At 43.4% G+C, this 17,699-nt stretch overlaps 1 protein-coding gene across 4 annotated transcripts; it reads right to left on the minus strand.

Moving 5' to 3' along the window:
* Positions 1–4,207: 4,207 nt before the first annotated feature.
* Positions 4,208–16,821, minus strand: CASP6 (caspase 6). 4 transcript variants are annotated; one of them, XM_036920889.2, is made up of 8 exons: positions 16,611–16,752; positions 15,590–15,637; positions 11,089–11,131; positions 10,443–10,589; positions 9,946–10,022; positions 8,052–8,227; positions 5,489–5,648; positions 4,208–4,839 (listed from the first exon to the last, which is right to left on the minus strand). In XM_036920889.2, the coding sequence occupies exons 1-8, from the start codon at positions 16,648–16,650 to the stop codon at positions 4,601–4,603; spliced, it is 930 nt and encodes a 309-aa protein (XP_036776784.1). In that variant the 5' UTR covers positions 16,651–16,752; the 3' UTR covers positions 4,208–4,600. The 4 variants fall into 4 exon arrangements, with proteins under 4 accessions (XP_036776784.1, XP_036776786.1, XP_036776785.1 ...); XM_036920891.2 differs by lacking the exon at positions 15,590–15,637 and adding an exon at positions 11,309–11,354 and having other exon boundaries at positions 16,611–16,654; XM_036920890.2 differs by lacking the exon at positions 15,590–15,637 and having other exon boundaries at positions 16,611–16,821.
* Between the last annotated feature and the right edge of the window lie 878 nt (positions 16,822–17,699).

Genomic DNA, 17,699 nt, shown 5'->3' on the forward strand with positions numbered 1-17,699 from the left:
TACTTTAAGGAGGATCGGGATTATCTCTTCTTTAAATGTTTGGTAGAATTCAGCTATTAAGCCATCTGGTCCCAGACTTTTGTTTGCTGGGGGTTTTTTGATTACCAGTTCAATTTTGTTACTGGTAATCGGTCTGTTCAGATTATGTTTTTTCCTACTCAGTCTTGGAAGGTTGTATATTTCTAAGGATTTTCTATTTCTTCTAGGTTGCCCAATTTAGTTACAGATCATTTTCAAAGAATTCTCTAATAATTTCTTGTATTTTTGTGGTATCTATGGTATATTTATGTGTGTCTGATTTTTTTTGTGTACTCTTTTTTTTCTTGGTAAGTCTGGCTAGTGGTTTGTCTATTTTATTTTCTCAAAGAACCAGCTCTTGGTTTCACTGACTTTTTTTTCCCTATTGTTTTAGTCTTCTCTATTTTATTTATTTCTGCTCTGCTCTTTATTATATCCCTTCTGGTAACTTTGGGTTTCATTTGTTTTCTAGTTTCTTTAATTGTGAATTTAGACTGTTTATTTGGGATTGTTCTTGTTTCTTGAGATAGGCTTATGTTGCATGTACTTCCCTCTTAGAATTCATTTGCAGCATCCCACAAATTTTGGACTGTTGTATTTTTGTTTTCATTTGTCTCCATGTATTGCTTGACTTCCGTTTCAATTTGTTCATTCTTGGTTATTTAGAAGCATGTTATTTAGCCTCCATGTGTTTGTTGGCTTTGTTGTTTTATGTAATTTATTTCTAGTTTCATATCATTGTAGTCTGACAAGTTGCTTGATACTGTTTCAATCTTTAATTTATTAAGGCTCTTTTTGTGGCCTAGTGTGTGATCTATTCTGGAGAACATTCTGTGTACACTTGAGAAAAATGTGTATCCAGCTTGCTTTTGGGTGAGTGTTCCGTAGATGTCTGTTAAGGCCATCTAATCTAATATATTGTTCAATGCCTCTGTTTCCATACTTATTTTCTGTCTGGTTGATCTATTGATGTAAGTTGTGTCTTAAAGTCTCCTAATATGAATGAGTTCCAGTCTATTTCCCCCCTTGTTAGAATTTTACATATTTAAGTGTTCCTATATTGGATGAAGAGATACTTATAATGTTTATATCCTCTTTTTGGACTGATTGTTTTATCATTACATAACGTCCTTGTCTTGTTACTTTGTTTTGAAATCTATTTTGTCTGATATAAGTACTGCTACTCCTGCTTTTTTCTATTATTTGCATGAATTACCCTTTTCCATCCCTTCACTTTCAATATGTGTATGTCTTTGAGTCTGAAATGAGTCTCTTGTAGGCAGCATATAGATGGGTCGTTTCTTTATCCATTCTGCCACTCTTCATCTTTTGATTGGTGTATTCAGTCCATTTACACAAGATAATTATTGATAGGTTTGTACTTATTACCTTTTTATTGTTTTCTGTTGTTTTTATTGCTCTGAGTTCCTTCTTCCTAACACTTGTGTTATTTGATGGTTTTCTTTAGGGTTGTAATGGATTCCTTTTTAAAATTTTTTGTATATCTATTGTAGGCTTTAGGTTTGTGGTTACCATAAGTGAAAGGGAAGAAAGGATGCAAACTCCACAGTCCAAGGAGGTTTATTACTAAACCTGAGAGGGACCCCTCTGTCCTGGCCAGCAGAACAAAGGAAAAGAGTCTCTAAAAAGTCAAGAGGCTTTTTATATGGCCAGAGCTTTGGCGGGCTCTTTGAGGGGAGGGGTCAGGGGAAAGGTGGGCTTGTGGCTTGCTGACGTGTCCTCTGGAGGATGCTTGTAGCCTGGGGAAGATGACACCTAGGTCTCTCTCAGATGGTGGGTGGGCTTATTCAAAAGGCAGTACTCAGGTCCAGATTCTATCAATAAGGTTCAAGGATAGCTTCCTAACTATAACAGTCTATATTAAGTTGATGATTGCTCTATTTCAAACCCAGTCAGTACTTTTTTCTTTTTCTTCCTCATCCACACTATGTATTAGCTGTCATTTCTGCACTTTTTTTGTGTATCCCTTGACTAATTATGAGTATAGTTTTACTACTTTTGTTTCAGTTTCATACTTGCTTGGTAATTAATTGGTCTACTACCTGTACTGTGGGTTTATTTTCACTGATGAAAGCTATTTAGGCTTAAGAACATTTCCATCTACAGAAGTCCCTTGAAAATTCCTTTCAGTTCCTCAGTCTTTATCTGGGAAATGTTTAATCTCTCCTTCAAATTTGAATTATATAGTCTTGCTGTGTATTCTTGGTTCAAGGCCCTTCTGTTTCAAGGCATTACATTATTTCATGCCCTCCCTTCTGGCCTCTAGAGTTTCTGCTGAGAAGTCTGTTGATAGCCTGATGGGGATTCCTTTATAAGTAACCTTTTTTTCTCTCTCTGGCTTTCAGTACTCTCTTTATCCCTAATCTTTGTCATTTTAATTATTATATGTCTTGGCATTGTCTTCCTAGGGTTCCTTTTGTTAGGGGCTCTCTGAATTTCCATGTGTCCGTTTCCTTCCCAGGTTGGGGAAGTTTTCAACAATTATTTCCTCATAGAGACTTTTTATCCCTTTGTTGCTCTCTTCTCCTTCTGGTACCCCTATCCTGCAAATACTGTTTCATTTGGATTGGTCACACAGCTCTCTTATCATTCTTTCATTCCTAGAGATTCTGTTTTCTCCCTATTCCTCAGCTTCATTATTTTTCTTACTGTTCTCTAATTTCCATCTCATTGACTGTCTCCTCTACCTGCAGCAATCTGTTATTCATTTGACTCATTGTATTTTTCATTTTAGATATTCTTCAGTTCTGAGTGGCTGTTTTTCAACTTCTCTTTGTTGAAGTTCCTCCCTGAAATCGTCAATACTTTTCCACAAATCGGTGAGCATATTTATGACTGACTTTGAAATCTTTATCCACAGGATTGGTGATCTCCATTTCATTTAGCCCTTTTTTGTGGTGTCTTATCCTGTAGTCTGTTTGGAACATACTCTCTTCCTCCTCATTTTGTCAGGGTTTCTGTTTCTTCCTTTGTATTAGATGGCTCTGCTGTGTTTCCTGGTCTAGAGAGTAATGGCTTTATGAAGAAGGTGTCCTGCGGTGCCCAGAAGCTCAAGACTCTTTACTCTCCAGTGCCTGATTCTCCTTTGCTGTGGAGCCCGTTGCTGTTGGTGGACTATAGCAGGGCTGCATTTCTGTCTTCTGGCAGTGGTCTAAGGTCAGCTGTTTGTCTCAGCTGGTCCTTTGTGACCAGAGCAGTGGCTTCTGCTGGGATTGTTGTGGGTGGGGCCATCCTCTGCCTGCCCTGCAGCGATGGTGGTGCTGCTGGGTTAACAGGGTGGACAGGGCAGTCAGGTAGGCATGAGGGTCAGAGGGCTTTGGGGCAGATGAGTACATGGTGCAGAGTCACATGGTGGCAGAGTGTGCAGGCATGCGGAGGGGTACCCAGCATTGGGCTGAGCTACCTGCTAGGAGGGAGAGCTCACAGCAGGCTCCTGCAGGCGCCTCCCAAGTTGGACTGAGATGGCCATGAAAGCTGGAAAAGTCTCCCTTTGCCTTTCAGGCAGCAAAGTCTGACACTGCTGGGGCACCCAGGTGCACAGGGAAGCACCTCGGGGCTGAGCCACCATCAAGGTGGATGGACCATTTGGGGCTTCTCCAAGTGTCTGGCATGTTGGGCTGAGGGAGGCTGGGGAACTGTCATCTACCTGCCCCTCCTCCTGTGGATAGAACTCTGTCCAACCCTTGTCCTCTGGCACCCGTCCTGCTGCCTCTGCTTTGGGTCTCAGGACTGGTAGAGTACACCTATCCTCCACAAGCGGCTGGAGTCTCAGTGTTCCAGCCATCCCTGGTGTCCAGTTCTGCCAATCACCAGAACCCAATCAAGTGCGGACTTGTGTTCCCAGGGAAGATCTCCAGAGCCAGGTGTGCCTTTCCTGAGCACCTATCTCCTCACCTCTTGATTCCTCTTCCTCTCATCTGTGAGCTGGGATGGGGGAAGGGCTGGGGTTCTGATTGATTGTGGCTCTGCCACTTTACCCTTCTCTTCCTCAGGTGTAGGTGGTCTGTTCTGCAGAATTCAGGTCATTTTCAGGGTTGGCTGTATTTGCTGTAGTTGCCCCCTTGGTGTGTGTCAGAGGAGGTTTCTGGCTGGCCTTCCCATCTGCCACCTTTCTCCCCCCTCCATGTAGATGAACTTTTATGATGAAATAAATCAAGTCTACTAAGAATGTGAATTAGAAAAATTTAATGAAACATGAATTTCAAGTATTAGGGAAAACAACTTAATTTTTGGGTTTCAAAAGCCTTTAAACACATACACTTGTATAAAAAACTTCACAAATTACAAGTTAAATTGGCCAGATATTCTGAGTAACTGCAATTTACTATAAAAATCAAGTATTACAAATGCCTGTGGATTTTTATTTACAGATTCCCTGAGGATTTTGTTTCTATATGTATCAAACCCTTATACCATGTCCAGTATGAACTATTTTTTTTAAAAAGTTCTCTCCTTAACCTTAGAACATTTTAAATTGCTACCATAAGCTTTACCCTAGTGATATTTGTATAAAAAGGGAAATCTATTTTCAGTACAGATACAGAAAATGTAATAGCCCCTATCATGTAGATTTGGGGAAGAAATGCAGCTTTTTTGTTAGCATTGAGGCAAAGCAGGGAACCTGCTTCTTTCCAACTGCACTTGGGTCTCTGCAGAAGTCCACTCGGCGTTGAGAAACTTTCCTGTTCACCAGTGTGAGGAGTTCTGTGAACTCTAAGGTGGAACCAAATTTTCCCAGCATCTCACACAAATCTTGAATGTACCATGAGCCATTCACAGTTTCCCGATGAGAATAATAACCTTAAAAAGGAGAAAGAAAAGGACACTGATGTTTTCTGGCTTTCAGTTTCTGTGGCTGAAAAGCCTTTATAATTTACTATTAGAGTATAAGTTGTCACAAATCCTTGGAGAAAACTAAAATATGTCCACAATAGTTTTTACATTCTGCTTTGCTGGCTACTCTCATGTGGGAAAGGGGATTAATTCTATATAGTTCTATAATAATGGGATTAATCCTATGTAATGTACTCCATGTCCTAAAAATTCCAAAGTTAGTACTAGTCAGGCAATTATTTTTAGAGATAAGATCAGAAAGAAAAACATAAATTTACTGCAAGAGCAAAGAACAAGTCATCAAAATATTTTTCAACAGCGCTCTCCATGAATATTATCACAGTGACACCACCACTGGCAGTAATTGATAGACTGCTGATATTCAACTTGTAGACTTGTAGCTCTACTTAACAGTTCTCAGTGAATGACTTTCCTCCAAGGTATTTTCATTTACCACTATGTCATGTGGTCAAAGAAATCCATTCTCAGCGTCTGAGCTTCAGGACCAAATCACCATGTCCCAATAGAAAAGCCCAACCCAAATCAAGCCAAGGTGAAACTCAGAAGAACTTAGCCAAGGAGGCCAACGATACGTTTGTAGCAAACACCCACACACCTTCTGCAACAGAGTAGCACATGAGGAAGTCTGCTCCTGCAGGCAGCGTGTGAACAGAGGCCGCGTCCACCTCGGTGACATTGGCCTCCCCCTTGTCTGTCTGGTGATCCACGGCATCCAAAGGAATGACAGGCACATCGTGCTGGTTTCCCCGACACGCCTATGACACGAAGAGGAAAACCACCTTTTACTTTCTTTCCCCACTGTTTACAGCAAATGTATAATTCAGTTATGCCTTCATATCAACATCACAGAAACCACTTTAGAGGAGTTTCAAAAACAAAGCATTCAGGTTTACAGAAGACTAAAGAGGGCAATTTTTTTTTACCTACTTACATTCTTTCATTTAAAGTTTTAAAAAAATTGGAATCGTCAACTATACACCAAATTATGTTGACTGAAAGGCACACTGTAGAGGAGAAAGCTGCTGTGGGATTAAACTTCACAGCACCAAGACCCGACTTTTCTTAAAAAAAAAAAAGCCATAGAATGTGTTTCTATTTAATCAGGTAATATATTCTGAAATTGGACTTCGCTTGCCAATCTGCTGCCATACATTGCTAAGGGTCAAAATGACACCATCTGACCTGAGAAGACATCTGTTAGTGTCCGTTCTTCCTTCTCCTGCTTTAAAGTGAGCTCTTAAGTTCTTATCCACTAATTCTGACTCAAAGGCTAACATTAACGCCTACTCTTCTCTGACAATTATGGGTTGAATTTATCTGTTCAAGTCCTAACCCCCAGTATCTCAAATATGACTGTATTTGCCACTGTGTTGTTTATGTGAAACCATTGTAAGATTGTATATCAATGATACCTTAAAAAAAAAACTTGAGATTTTATCTCCCAAGTACAGACAAACCCCGCCCCCCAAAATATGACGATATCTGGAGATATGGCCTTTGAAGAGGTAATTATTATAAAATGGGTCATGTAGGTGGGCCCTATCTACTATGACTGTGTCCTTCTAAGAGACTAGGACACTGACATGCACTAGGACGAGAGCTACCCGAAAGCCAGGAGAGGCCTTAGAGGAAACCCACCCTGCTGACGCCTTCCTCTCAAACTTCTAACCTCCAGAACTGTGAGAAAGTTAATTTCTGTTGGTTAAGCCACCCCACCTGTAGTAGTTTGTTATGGAGCCCTAGCAAGCAACACAGTAACCTAACAAGATTCTGTTGTATTATAAATGCATCCAGCATTCTGAAGTAGTTAAAGAATAAACTTTAAAAGAAACAAGTCCTGAGTGACTTCAGTTATCAGATAAATAGAAGACACCTAATACCCCATTTAACAGGGAGATTTTAACCTTACTTAATATATCAGGCTCATTGTCCACTGTCTTCCTCAGTGTCCTATAGAACACCTGGGCTCTGACGCCCTTGTTGCCAGACCAGCTGCAGTGGGAACGGGAGCCTGTACCGAGTTTGCCGTGTGCCGGGCACTGTGCTAAGTGCTTCTCATCAGTTAGTTTTATCCTCACAACTGCCCCCCACCCCGAGGCAGTGCTGTTTTATCCCCATTTCACAGATGAAGCAGCTGAGGTGTTGAGAAATAAAGTAACTTGGCCAAATGTTTTCCTCCTTTATGGTTATGCATCCACAGCCACTCATTAGTTATTTCCAATTTTCTTACCTTTGACAGTGCCAGCCACTCCTCTCTCACTGTATTTCCTGCTGCTGCTTTTCCTCTGGGTCAGCTTCCTCAGTATCTTTGATCAGTTTATGCCTCATTAGTGTCCCTCAGTTCTGTTTTGCCCTTGTTTTTCAGGCTATCCTTGACGTGGGCCAACTCATCTACTCCCGTGCCTTCCAGCACCAGCCAGCACCTCATTACTACCCAGTTTTTCTTTCCAACCCAGGTTGCCTGTCAACTGTATGTCCCATGGACACCCCAGTGCAGCTGTCCCAGCAAGAAAGCTGTTCTTTCTTAAGGACATCCTTCTACCCCTTTGCCCCCTCCTTCAAGGCTTTTCGGCAGGATGTGAAGTGTGGGTGTGTCCTCCATGCCACTCATGGAAATACAGAATCAGAACATCAGGAATTCTCTTTTCTGTTCAAAATCCTTACTGATGTACCAACTCATGTTTTTCAGGCTAAAAAGTGTTTTTATCCCTCATACTGATTTGGCAGGAGGGAAACAGAATCTTGCTTTAATGGAAATGTGAAAAGCTGAAGCCAGGGCGAGAACTCCACGCCAGCACGCTTCTCACTGGCTCACACGCTTCAGCTCCCAAAGAACCGCCCTTGTCTGGAAAAGGCTGCCTGCTGCCTGGCGCTGCCCACTTCATTCAGCAGATGCCTTCTCTGGTGCCTATGCCTCGCCACTGGGCTGGGCCAGGGAGTAGGACTTTGGATATTTTGAGTCTAGATACCTAGTACCTTTACTATTCTTTATGTTAAGAAAGAATTATTCCTGATAGCTCAAATTACAACTCTGATTGGCTGGGATTCAAAAAGGTATTTTTAGAGAAAGGTACTTCTGAAATTGGCTTTAGTTCTTTATAATCACACATACAGAACCATGGACTTTATAATTAGGATTATAACATCATCAGTCTTACCTGAATGATAAATATCTTAGGTTTTCCAACCAGACTCTGACACTTGTCTCCTTTGAACAGTCCAGTCAATGTCTGAATTTCAATTTTGGCATCATATGCATAAACGTGATTGCCTTCACCATGACTCAGGAAAACACATAAAAAGCAATCGGCATCTATGTGGCTAGAGGTTGATGCTACAAAAGCCCCCCAAAATTCATACAGAAATGAAAATAGGATGATTACATATAAAAATTCACTTTATACTAAAAGTTACATGCATATGGTTGGGAGAAAATGTTAAATATAAAATGTCTAATGAAACAACTTACTTTAATCTGTAATGAAATAGTAACACCATACTGTACCTAATTTTTAAAAATCCAAATTATTAAACCTCACAGTAATCGAGTTTGAACAGTTTTCATTAGCTCTTCTAAAATATAGAATAATGACATGGAAAACATGGGATTATTATAGAGAACCCTTTTAATCCAAATCATTTTGAAAATAAGTTTCTTTGGATCAGCAGAGGGCTTCTTACAGCAGACTGGAAAGACCAGAAATTACTATCTAGTAACTCCTGATGTGCTGCTTCACCTCCAACAGAGTAGAAGACATGATACTGATGTCCTCCAAAGCTTATGCATAAAGTAGAAAACCTGGGAAGCAGCCAGTTAAAGTGATTTATAAATTAAAGAAGAGCTCTGACATGGAGATCCCTCAAAAAATTAAAAATAGAAGTACCATATGATCCAACAATTGCCACTTGGGGGCATTTATCCAAAGAAAATGAAAATGCTAATTCAAAAAGATATCTGCACACACACACACACCCCTTCACTGCAGCATTATTTACAATAACCAAGATACAGAAACAACCTAAGTCCCCACTGATGGATGAAGATGTGGTATAGAATACATACAGTGGAATAGTACACAGCCATAAAAAGAATGAAATCTTACTGTTTGAGACACTATGGATGGCCTAGAGGGTGTTATGCTAAGTAAAATGAGACAAACATCATGTAATCTCACATGTGGAATCTAAACCAACCAAACACAAAAACACAAGTTTATAGATACAGAGAACAGATTGGTAGTTGCTGGTGGGTAAAAGATGAAAAGATACAAACTTCCAGTTATAAAAGCAGTCCTGGGAATGTAACGCACAGTATGGTGACTACAGCTAATAATACCAAATTGCATATTAGAAATTTGCTAAGAGTACATCTTAAAAGTCCTTAGTACAGGGGAGGGGAGGGGGAGAGAAAAAAAAAAAAGTCCTTAGTAAAAGAAAAAAACTGTATAGTGACAGAAAACTACACTTACTGTGATCATTTTGTAGTACATACAAATATCTAATCTTTATGTTGTTCACCTGAAAAAAATGTCAAGAGCTCCAAAGAAAATGTAAACAATTATGTAAATAATAGTCCATTGGCAAAAGACTTGAAAATCTATGGCATGCACTGATTATTATGATATACACAAGTTGTTAAAATTCCTACTACATAGTAATGTAGAAAATAAGAGAGAATGTATGTAAATCAAGAGTACTTTGAAGCCAGTAAAAAACGTGGGTTGGAAGAAATAAAAAAATGACTGTCCAGCATCAGGAGTATTTGCATTTTAGACTTTTAATTGCAAAATGAAAAGACCATTTCATTCATTTCTAAGTAACAGACTGTAACTACTGGTATGATAAATATAAGCTCTGGAGACAATGCTTTGTAAGGGTTTGTAAATCTGGTTGGTAATAAAGCAGAGAGGCACAATCAAAACCTATAACTCCTGCTAAATTAATTGACAAATTAACTGACTTTTTTATGTTAATATTTGGACCTGTCTTTATAGACAGGATAATTAAAGTACTCAGTTCCATCAGAGGAAGATGAATAGGAAAACTACTTACCTTCATGAATTTTGAGTAGTAGTTCTTCTGCTCTAAGATCATTAAAGCATTTCACTTCAAATCCTAGGTCTGAAAACCTGGTGATAAATTGGATATTAGCTTATGAGCAATTCAAAGTTGTCACATACCCCTAATTAAGGAATATGTATGTTTTTATGACATATAAATAGACTTTTCTTTAAGAAAGCAAAATCAAATATGACAATGATGGTTTTCCTTGATCATCCATGGTAGGAAAGGATTTACTCATAATGGTAACTGATTCAAATTAGAATATCGCCATCTCTGCAGATGTATTTTTAACAGTGAAAAGTCTGTTCACATTTAATAGAACAGAGTTAGGAGGAAAACTTGGCCAAGTTCTTAAGGGAGGCTGTACCCAGGTGAGGCTAGTCCTCAAATACCCTTGCTCAGGTACTGTATCAATGTACACAAATATTGATAAATGGTCACCACTTACACATCTCATCATCTCAACATGTGAATAAAGCTACTACCTGCGCTGAAGATTGTCTCTGTCTGCACTGGTGCCCCGTCTTTCCGGCAGTGTTAAGTGCCAGAAGAACCTCTCGTGATTGAAGATTAAAGCAACTCCTCTCCTCTTGTGGTCCATTTTGTACTTTTCTGCTGGATCAAACCTTTCACTGTTAATGAAAATTGGTCATTTTTAAGTCATATTAAATATGAGCTCCGCCATGCCCAAGCTCAGCATGGAGACGGGGGTCTGCCACCTCCTCATCTCTGCGAGGCTGCTGTGTACTGGGAAAGCCTCACAGCCAGACTGGTAAGGCTATTTCTGTACCAACTGGCAAACAGCAGCCCTCCTCAGCACCCCAACCCCCGATCCCTCCCATGGCTGTCTTTCCCCACATCTCCAGAGTCCAGCAACTAAGGGCAGTGGCTTGGCCCAGGCCCCAGCTCTAGCACCCAGGCCACACAAGTTACCAGATACTTTGAACAGTGCTTTGTCCGTTCACAACCAGGGTCAGCAGCTAACCTGCTTTCTACACATCACCTCCAAAAGCTAAAGCCTGACCCACTCAGCTACTTTCCAGTTCTCAGGTCCCCTTCTTGCTTTGATTTCTATAGGCTAATCATGACCACCCCAGCAAGGTGACCCAGCAAAAAAGAGCAATTTTTTACCTCTTAAAGAAGGCATCTGTTTCTGTCATGTTTTGTTCCTCACCTATTAAAGGAAGTTGATTCTTATTAATTTACTTTATGATATATATGGTAGTAAAACAGCAGAAACTTCCCCAGCTGCCTTTGCCTCCCACAGACTATGACCTTTCTGTTTTGGTTACTTTAAAAGTGAAAGTATATGAAAAGAAGGGGTAAGGGAAAAGGAAGGGAAACTGCTTACTAATAAATGAACTGTTAACAGTTCTTTCTCACCCCCCAGTTCTTACCTGCAAAATAGCAAAGAATATTATAAGGAATGGAGAAAATATTAGGCAAACACATGCATGGCAAAATATGCCTAGCATAACACAGTTTTGTGATTACAGAGCTCAAATGAAATAACCAATTGCTTTGTTTGCAGAAAATGTCTTTGCAAATATGCTCTGAAACAGGGAAGGAATTAAGTCATATAGAAGAACCAGAAAAACAGAGTGGTTAATACTGGATTACCCTACTACTGCAAGAAGTTGAAGTCTGGGTGGAGGAAGGGAAGGGGAGGGCAAAGGCTTATATTTGGGGTCTCCTGAATGACACGTTTGTACATATAACCCTGTAATGGGGACCCTGTGCTCCTGACCTGCAATTGGACATCCCCTCTCTCCAGACAACCTTTCACTGAATCCCTCACTATTCCCTAGGACTGTGCTGTGCAGTAGAACTTTCTGGGATGATGGAATTGTTCCTTACCTGTGCTGTCCCACATGATAGCCACTGGCCACATGGTGGCTGCTGAACTCTTGAGAACTGGCTAGTGAAGCTGTAGAACGTAATTTTTATTTAAGTTCATTTAATTCAGATAACGATTATGTGGCCGGTGGCTTCTGTATTGGACAGCACAGTAAGTCTAGTATTTTCTACAATAAGGGTCGGTCCATATACCCACGAATCTGTTTTTACCTGATAAACTTTGTAGCTTACGGGGGGAGATAGTAATGAATAAACAAATATTAACAGTATAGCAAGACACGACTCGCAGCTGAGGTTTTTGAAGGAAGCATGACAGACCGTGAAGGTAGACGCCTACACATCACCTCCTAGCCGAGAGGGCTGTGCTCCTGTCTCTCCTGAGAAAGTCTCTCCCCGATGCCTGACCGTTCTCACCTCATGGCTGCTTGCTGATGGAAGTCCACCTGGGAGTGAGGGTGGGTGGGAATTCAACTCCAGCGCCCTGCGCCAGTCACTTCCAGCCCTCCCTCCTGGAATTCACCAGCATTTAGACCTAAGGCGTTCCCCTGTCCCTGAGGCACTAAATCACTTTCAATATTTTGCAATTACTGGCCTGGGTGATGACATGGAAATTCCTGGATACTAACCTAGATTTATAGAATCAGAATCCTGTATTTTTAATGAGGTGACTTTCACATCAATGAGAAGTCAAAAGCAGCCTCTCTTAATAAATCCTCCCAACTATACCAGGCTTTCCTTCCCACTCCATACACGGCTCCACCAAAACACTCTGCCGCCCTGCTCTACCAGGGATACTTCCGCCCATTAACCGCTCTACCTGGACACTCCATCTCCACACACAGCCCAACCCCAGACGCAGCCTACTCCTCCACAAAAGCTCTACCAGGATACTTCCTACTCTGCACGCTGCTCTCTCTGGGTTACTACTCAGCCCTGCCCTTGGGGGACACCTCCTTCTCCACACACTGCCCACGGGAGATGTGCTCTGGAGCCCGGCCTGCTCTACCAGGGGCACTTCCTGCTCCTATCCCTGTTCTACAGGGTGCTTCCCACTCCTCACGCTACAGCACCAGGGGTACTTCCTGCTCCTGATATTCCCACTCACCCTGCCCCCCAGGGGCATTCCCATCCCACACACTGCACCGACGGGACACTTGCCACCGCACACCCTGCTCCACCCGGACGACTTCCCCGTCCACGCGCTGCTACCAGGGACACTCCCTGCTGCACACTGTCTACCAAGGACAGCACCTCCCCGCACGCCATCCACGGGGATCCTGCCCGCCCCACACACTGGTCTCCCAGGAATTCCTGATACACTCACTGCTCTACACAGATGTGTCCTACCCCTCACCCTGCTCCACCTGGGATACTTGATATCCTCCCTACTCCACACACCTCAGTCAGACTACAGCATGCTCCACAACTGCTCCACCAGGGGCATTCCTGCACCACACACGGCTCTATGGGCAGTGCTTCCTTCTCCACACACAGAACTATCGGGATACTGCCCACACCACACGCTACCCTACTGGGGAATCCTTCCTACCTGGCCCTCTGCTTCCCGAGGATACTCCCTCTCCACACATCGCACGGGGTGCTACTCCCTGCTGCACACCACTCTACTACGAATGCTTCAAGTCCATACACTGCTGCTCTACCCTGGATACTTCGTACACCGCACACGGCTGTGCCAGACACTCCCTCCTCCACCCCCTGTGCCAGCAGGAACACTTCCCACTATACATGGCTCTCCCAGGACACTACCCAGTCCACACGCTGTTCCACTAGTATACTTCTTAGTCTTTTCCTCTGCAAACTGCTCGACCTGGAACACTTCCTACTCCCCACTCTGCTCTCGTGGGGACGCTTGCTGGCCACACGCTATTCTGCCAGGATACTTACTAATCCACATGCTGTTCCACATGGACACTTTGTACTTCACACAGTGCTCTACTGGGGACACCTCCTATTCCACACCACGGTCCACTCTGGATACATTCTACTCCAAACTGTTCTAAGTGGGAAATCTCCGATTCCACACACTGTTCTACCCAACATACTTCGGTCTTCTTCCTACTCCACAAACTGCTCTACCCAGAATACTTTCACTCCACACATTTAATACTGGAACACTCCCCAGTCCGTATACTGAGATACCCAGATGCTTCCTACTCCACACACCACTGCTCTACTGTGACTCCTGAGAAGTGCTCACTCCGCTCTAACACGGGTATTTCCTACTCCACACACTGCTCTACCAAGGCAGTACAGGGATTTTTCTTCCATTTTCAAAAGTGTGTAAGGATCTACCTTCTTTTAATAACATTACCTCCTTATCCTTAAACCAATTATACCATAAAGAAACTGAATAACCCAAACTAAACACAATAAATCCAAATCTGAAAGCCAATCACCTACTTCACTCTCTAAAAACCTGCACAGGTTGGAAAACACCAAGTCGCCTCTATGATGCACAAAGTAGTAGCTGACCTGGCAGCTCACCTCCTGCAGCTTCTGCACCGTATTTTCTAGTGAGCCTAAGGCAGCTTGACAGTACCCAGCAGAAGCTGTGCCAAGTGGCTACTCACCAAACCAAAGTCCCTGAGGGTGAAAGCAGTGGAAATGTACACCAACTAGGTCATTAAACTTTGTTTTCATAGTCTAAGAAAGGAACTTCACAGGTCTTCCTGCTCCATGTAGTTCAGGGTGCATTTCAGTTGCCTCCACTATTGCCCTCAGCTTACTCAAGACAGATAGATTTGGGAATGACAGCTAGTCATAAATAGCTCAAGATCATGTATTTGAAACGGCATTCAGTTTCAAAGTTAATAGATATAACAATCTCAGTGAAGGATTTTTAAGAAGTGTGTTGTTATTGTTAATTCTGTGGATGTAGAAACGGGACTCTGAAAGTGTTAGCCCTGATTTCTGCTGGCTCTAGCCTTCTCTCAAATATAAATGTACATCCTGTTAATTAGTGACCAGGTGCAGCTGCCTTTCTATCCTAGCGATTTGTTGAATCAGAACAGAAAGCTGTAAAGACAGACATGAGAACCTAAATTCTAATACTTCGCTGAAGTTAATAAATTTTACCCAGATTCCAGGGATAATAATACATCATGATTCTGTTCTGGTCATGGAACTAAATGTCTCAAGCAGACAAGCTTTCAGGAAGGGTGCACTTTAACAAGTAACTTTATACTGTACGAACACAAACTGGCTACAAGGGTAAATGGCTCTGTTTACATGAAGAAAACAAATTTTAATAAAGGAGACACCCTATGTAACAGATTTACAAACTCCTATTTATCTGCAATCTATTTATCAAAATTGGGTCCGTCATTAAACCTGACTCTTGACTTCTACTTGCCTCCGATTGCAACAATTCTCCTTTCCACCATAACGCAACCAGCACCTCTGCTCCTTTTTTCTCCTCACCTTGATTTGATAATCCCTCCAGATAATCCGACCAGCCACCATTCCTTGATGGCCTGGCAGTGTAGATACAATTTTTATCTCAGCTCCACAGCCCAGTGAGGCAGGGAGACAAAGTGAAACCGGCTGGTCCAAGGTCAACACAGTAGAGTTGGGACTGAAAGCCAGACCTGCCTATCGATTCCATAATCTCTGTACCCCCATCCCGTCACTATGTGAAACCTCCTCCCAGCAGGGAGAGATCAGCTGCCTTTTTAAACTTAGTGTTCATTTCTCCAAACCTCTTCAGCGTCTACTATCATGGTCTTCATTCACTGCAATATCCAGAAAGACCTACCCGTATTCCCTATCAGCAATCTGTAACCCACGTCGGGGCTGGAACACACTAGAAAAAGGGTGTGGTGGAGAAAGAATCGGAAGGGAGCAGGTAGCAAGAGAAAAAGTATGTGATAAAAAATGGAGGGAGAAGTACCCTATTGGTTAGGCCTCCTGGACCCGACCCCGGCTTCCCGCCCCTCATCCCTGGTTCAAAATGTAAATGCCCACTGGACCCTGCCCTGTCCGCCCCAGGGCAAGGTCCTCCCTGCACGACGACGGTGACTTCTACAACTTGCCTCTGGGGCAAAGCATATTTTGTGCAGCACAGAATAAAGAATAAAAAACTGAAATAAAGGCACTCTGCATCGACTGCTAGCGTTTCAACCTCCCCCACACACGTTTTTTAGAACTGTGGCCAGGGTTGGAGTTTCTAAACCTTATCAATACTATAGTTAAACAGTGACAGGGAGGAACGTTGCAAAATAGGCGGGTAGCAGTTAGTTGGTAATTCCGTAGAGAAAGATGTTGCGGTTTTAACTCAAACCCCCCCACAGCGGCAGGTCTCTTGGATGCAGGAGGGACACCGCAGCTGCACAGCCCGCCTCAGCAGGGCTTCGTCCGGGGTAGTTCGGGCGCCCCGGCGCCTCAGCCTGGACTTCCGTTGGCACTGCGTGCAGCCGCTTCTTTCTACCTTTGCTTGTGAGAACACAAAACAAACTCCAGCCTTCCTAAGTCAACTTTCATATAACCAGGCGCCGGGAACACCAGGACCGGCCCCGCAGGTCTTTTAAAGTTTCAATGGCCCTGACGCCTGGTAAGAAATCACCGCCCGGAAGACAAGGGCGGCCGTGCAACGCCACGCCTCGGCCCCGCAAGGAGACGACGGCGAGGCCCCCGAGTGGTTTTTCTGGGCCGAAAGGCTCAGCTGCCCCCCACTGGGCCCGAGCACGTCCCTCCAAGCGCAGTAACTGCTTCCGGACGTCCAGCGAAGCCGGAGGAGCGCGCGCCCCCGCCCGGAGCGCGCCGGCCGCCCCACCTACCTGCAGGCTGAGCCCCGCCGAGGCCACGCGCCCAGCTCATCGCGTCCCCACGCTGCGGCCTCCGCTTCCTGAGGCCTGGGGCCCGCAGCCCCCGCCCCTTCCTCCGCCCGCGCCCCGCCCCGCGCCCGCCGCGGCCCCCGGGCTTTTTCCTCTCCCGTCCGCCCGGCGCCTGGAGCGACGGACCCGCCCTCGGGAGCTGCCGGTTGCCGCCCCGAGGAGCAAGGGCGGAGACGGGCTGGGCCGTCCCAGACCACCTGCGGTGAGCCGAGGCTCGCGCAGACCCCGCCCCCAGGGCTCACTGTTCCCGACTCCCTCAGGTGGAGAGGTGTTGTTTTCCTGTTCACGTTGTAGTCCTTTCTCCCCGTGCACGTCATCTTCTAGGACTTGTAATAATTTATTTTAAACGCCGGCATTCGACCAAAATAAACTAGAGGCAACTCCAGGATTTGGGGAGGGAATCATGCAGATATTCGGAGGTAGAACTTCGGAGTCTACAGACTGGCTTTTCTTGAGCTAGAGCATTGTAGTCCTTTCTCATAAAATACTGCCGAAACAGGGTGCTAATCCGTGCCAAGGGGCGCTCAGTGGTGCATTTAATCGAACTCCTCCTTGAGTAGTTGGCTATTGTGTACATTTTCTTCAATGAACAATATTTTAAGACTGGATGAAAAAATAGCATCTATTGTAACTACCCTGGACCTTGTCATTTAAAAAGTAACCAATTTAAGACTAGGAAAAAAATATGTAGAGGCACCATTTCAATTACATTAAAATAAGTATATATAAAGCATGCTTAAGAAATGAGTACAGGTATACCTTGTTGAAATTGCGGGTTTGTTCCAAACCACTGCAATATAAAGCAAATAGCACGATAAAGGGAGCCAAACGAATTTTCTGGTTTCCCAGTGCATGTAAATGTTTACACTATAGTGTATTAAGTGTGCAATATAGCATTATGTCTAAAAACATGTACATACCTTAATTTAAAAACAACTATACTGCTAAAAAATGCTAACCATCTAAGCTTTCAGCAAGTCCTAACCTGGTTGCTGGTGGAGAGTCTTGCCTCTATGTTGATGGCTGCTGACT

Source organism: Manis pentadactyla, chromosome 5 (genome assembly GCF_030020395.1).
Source record: "Manis pentadactyla isolate mManPen7 chromosome 5, mManPen7.hap1, whole genome shotgun sequence".
Lineage (NCBI taxonomy): Eukaryota > Metazoa > Chordata > Mammalia > Pholidota > Manidae > Manis > Manis pentadactyla.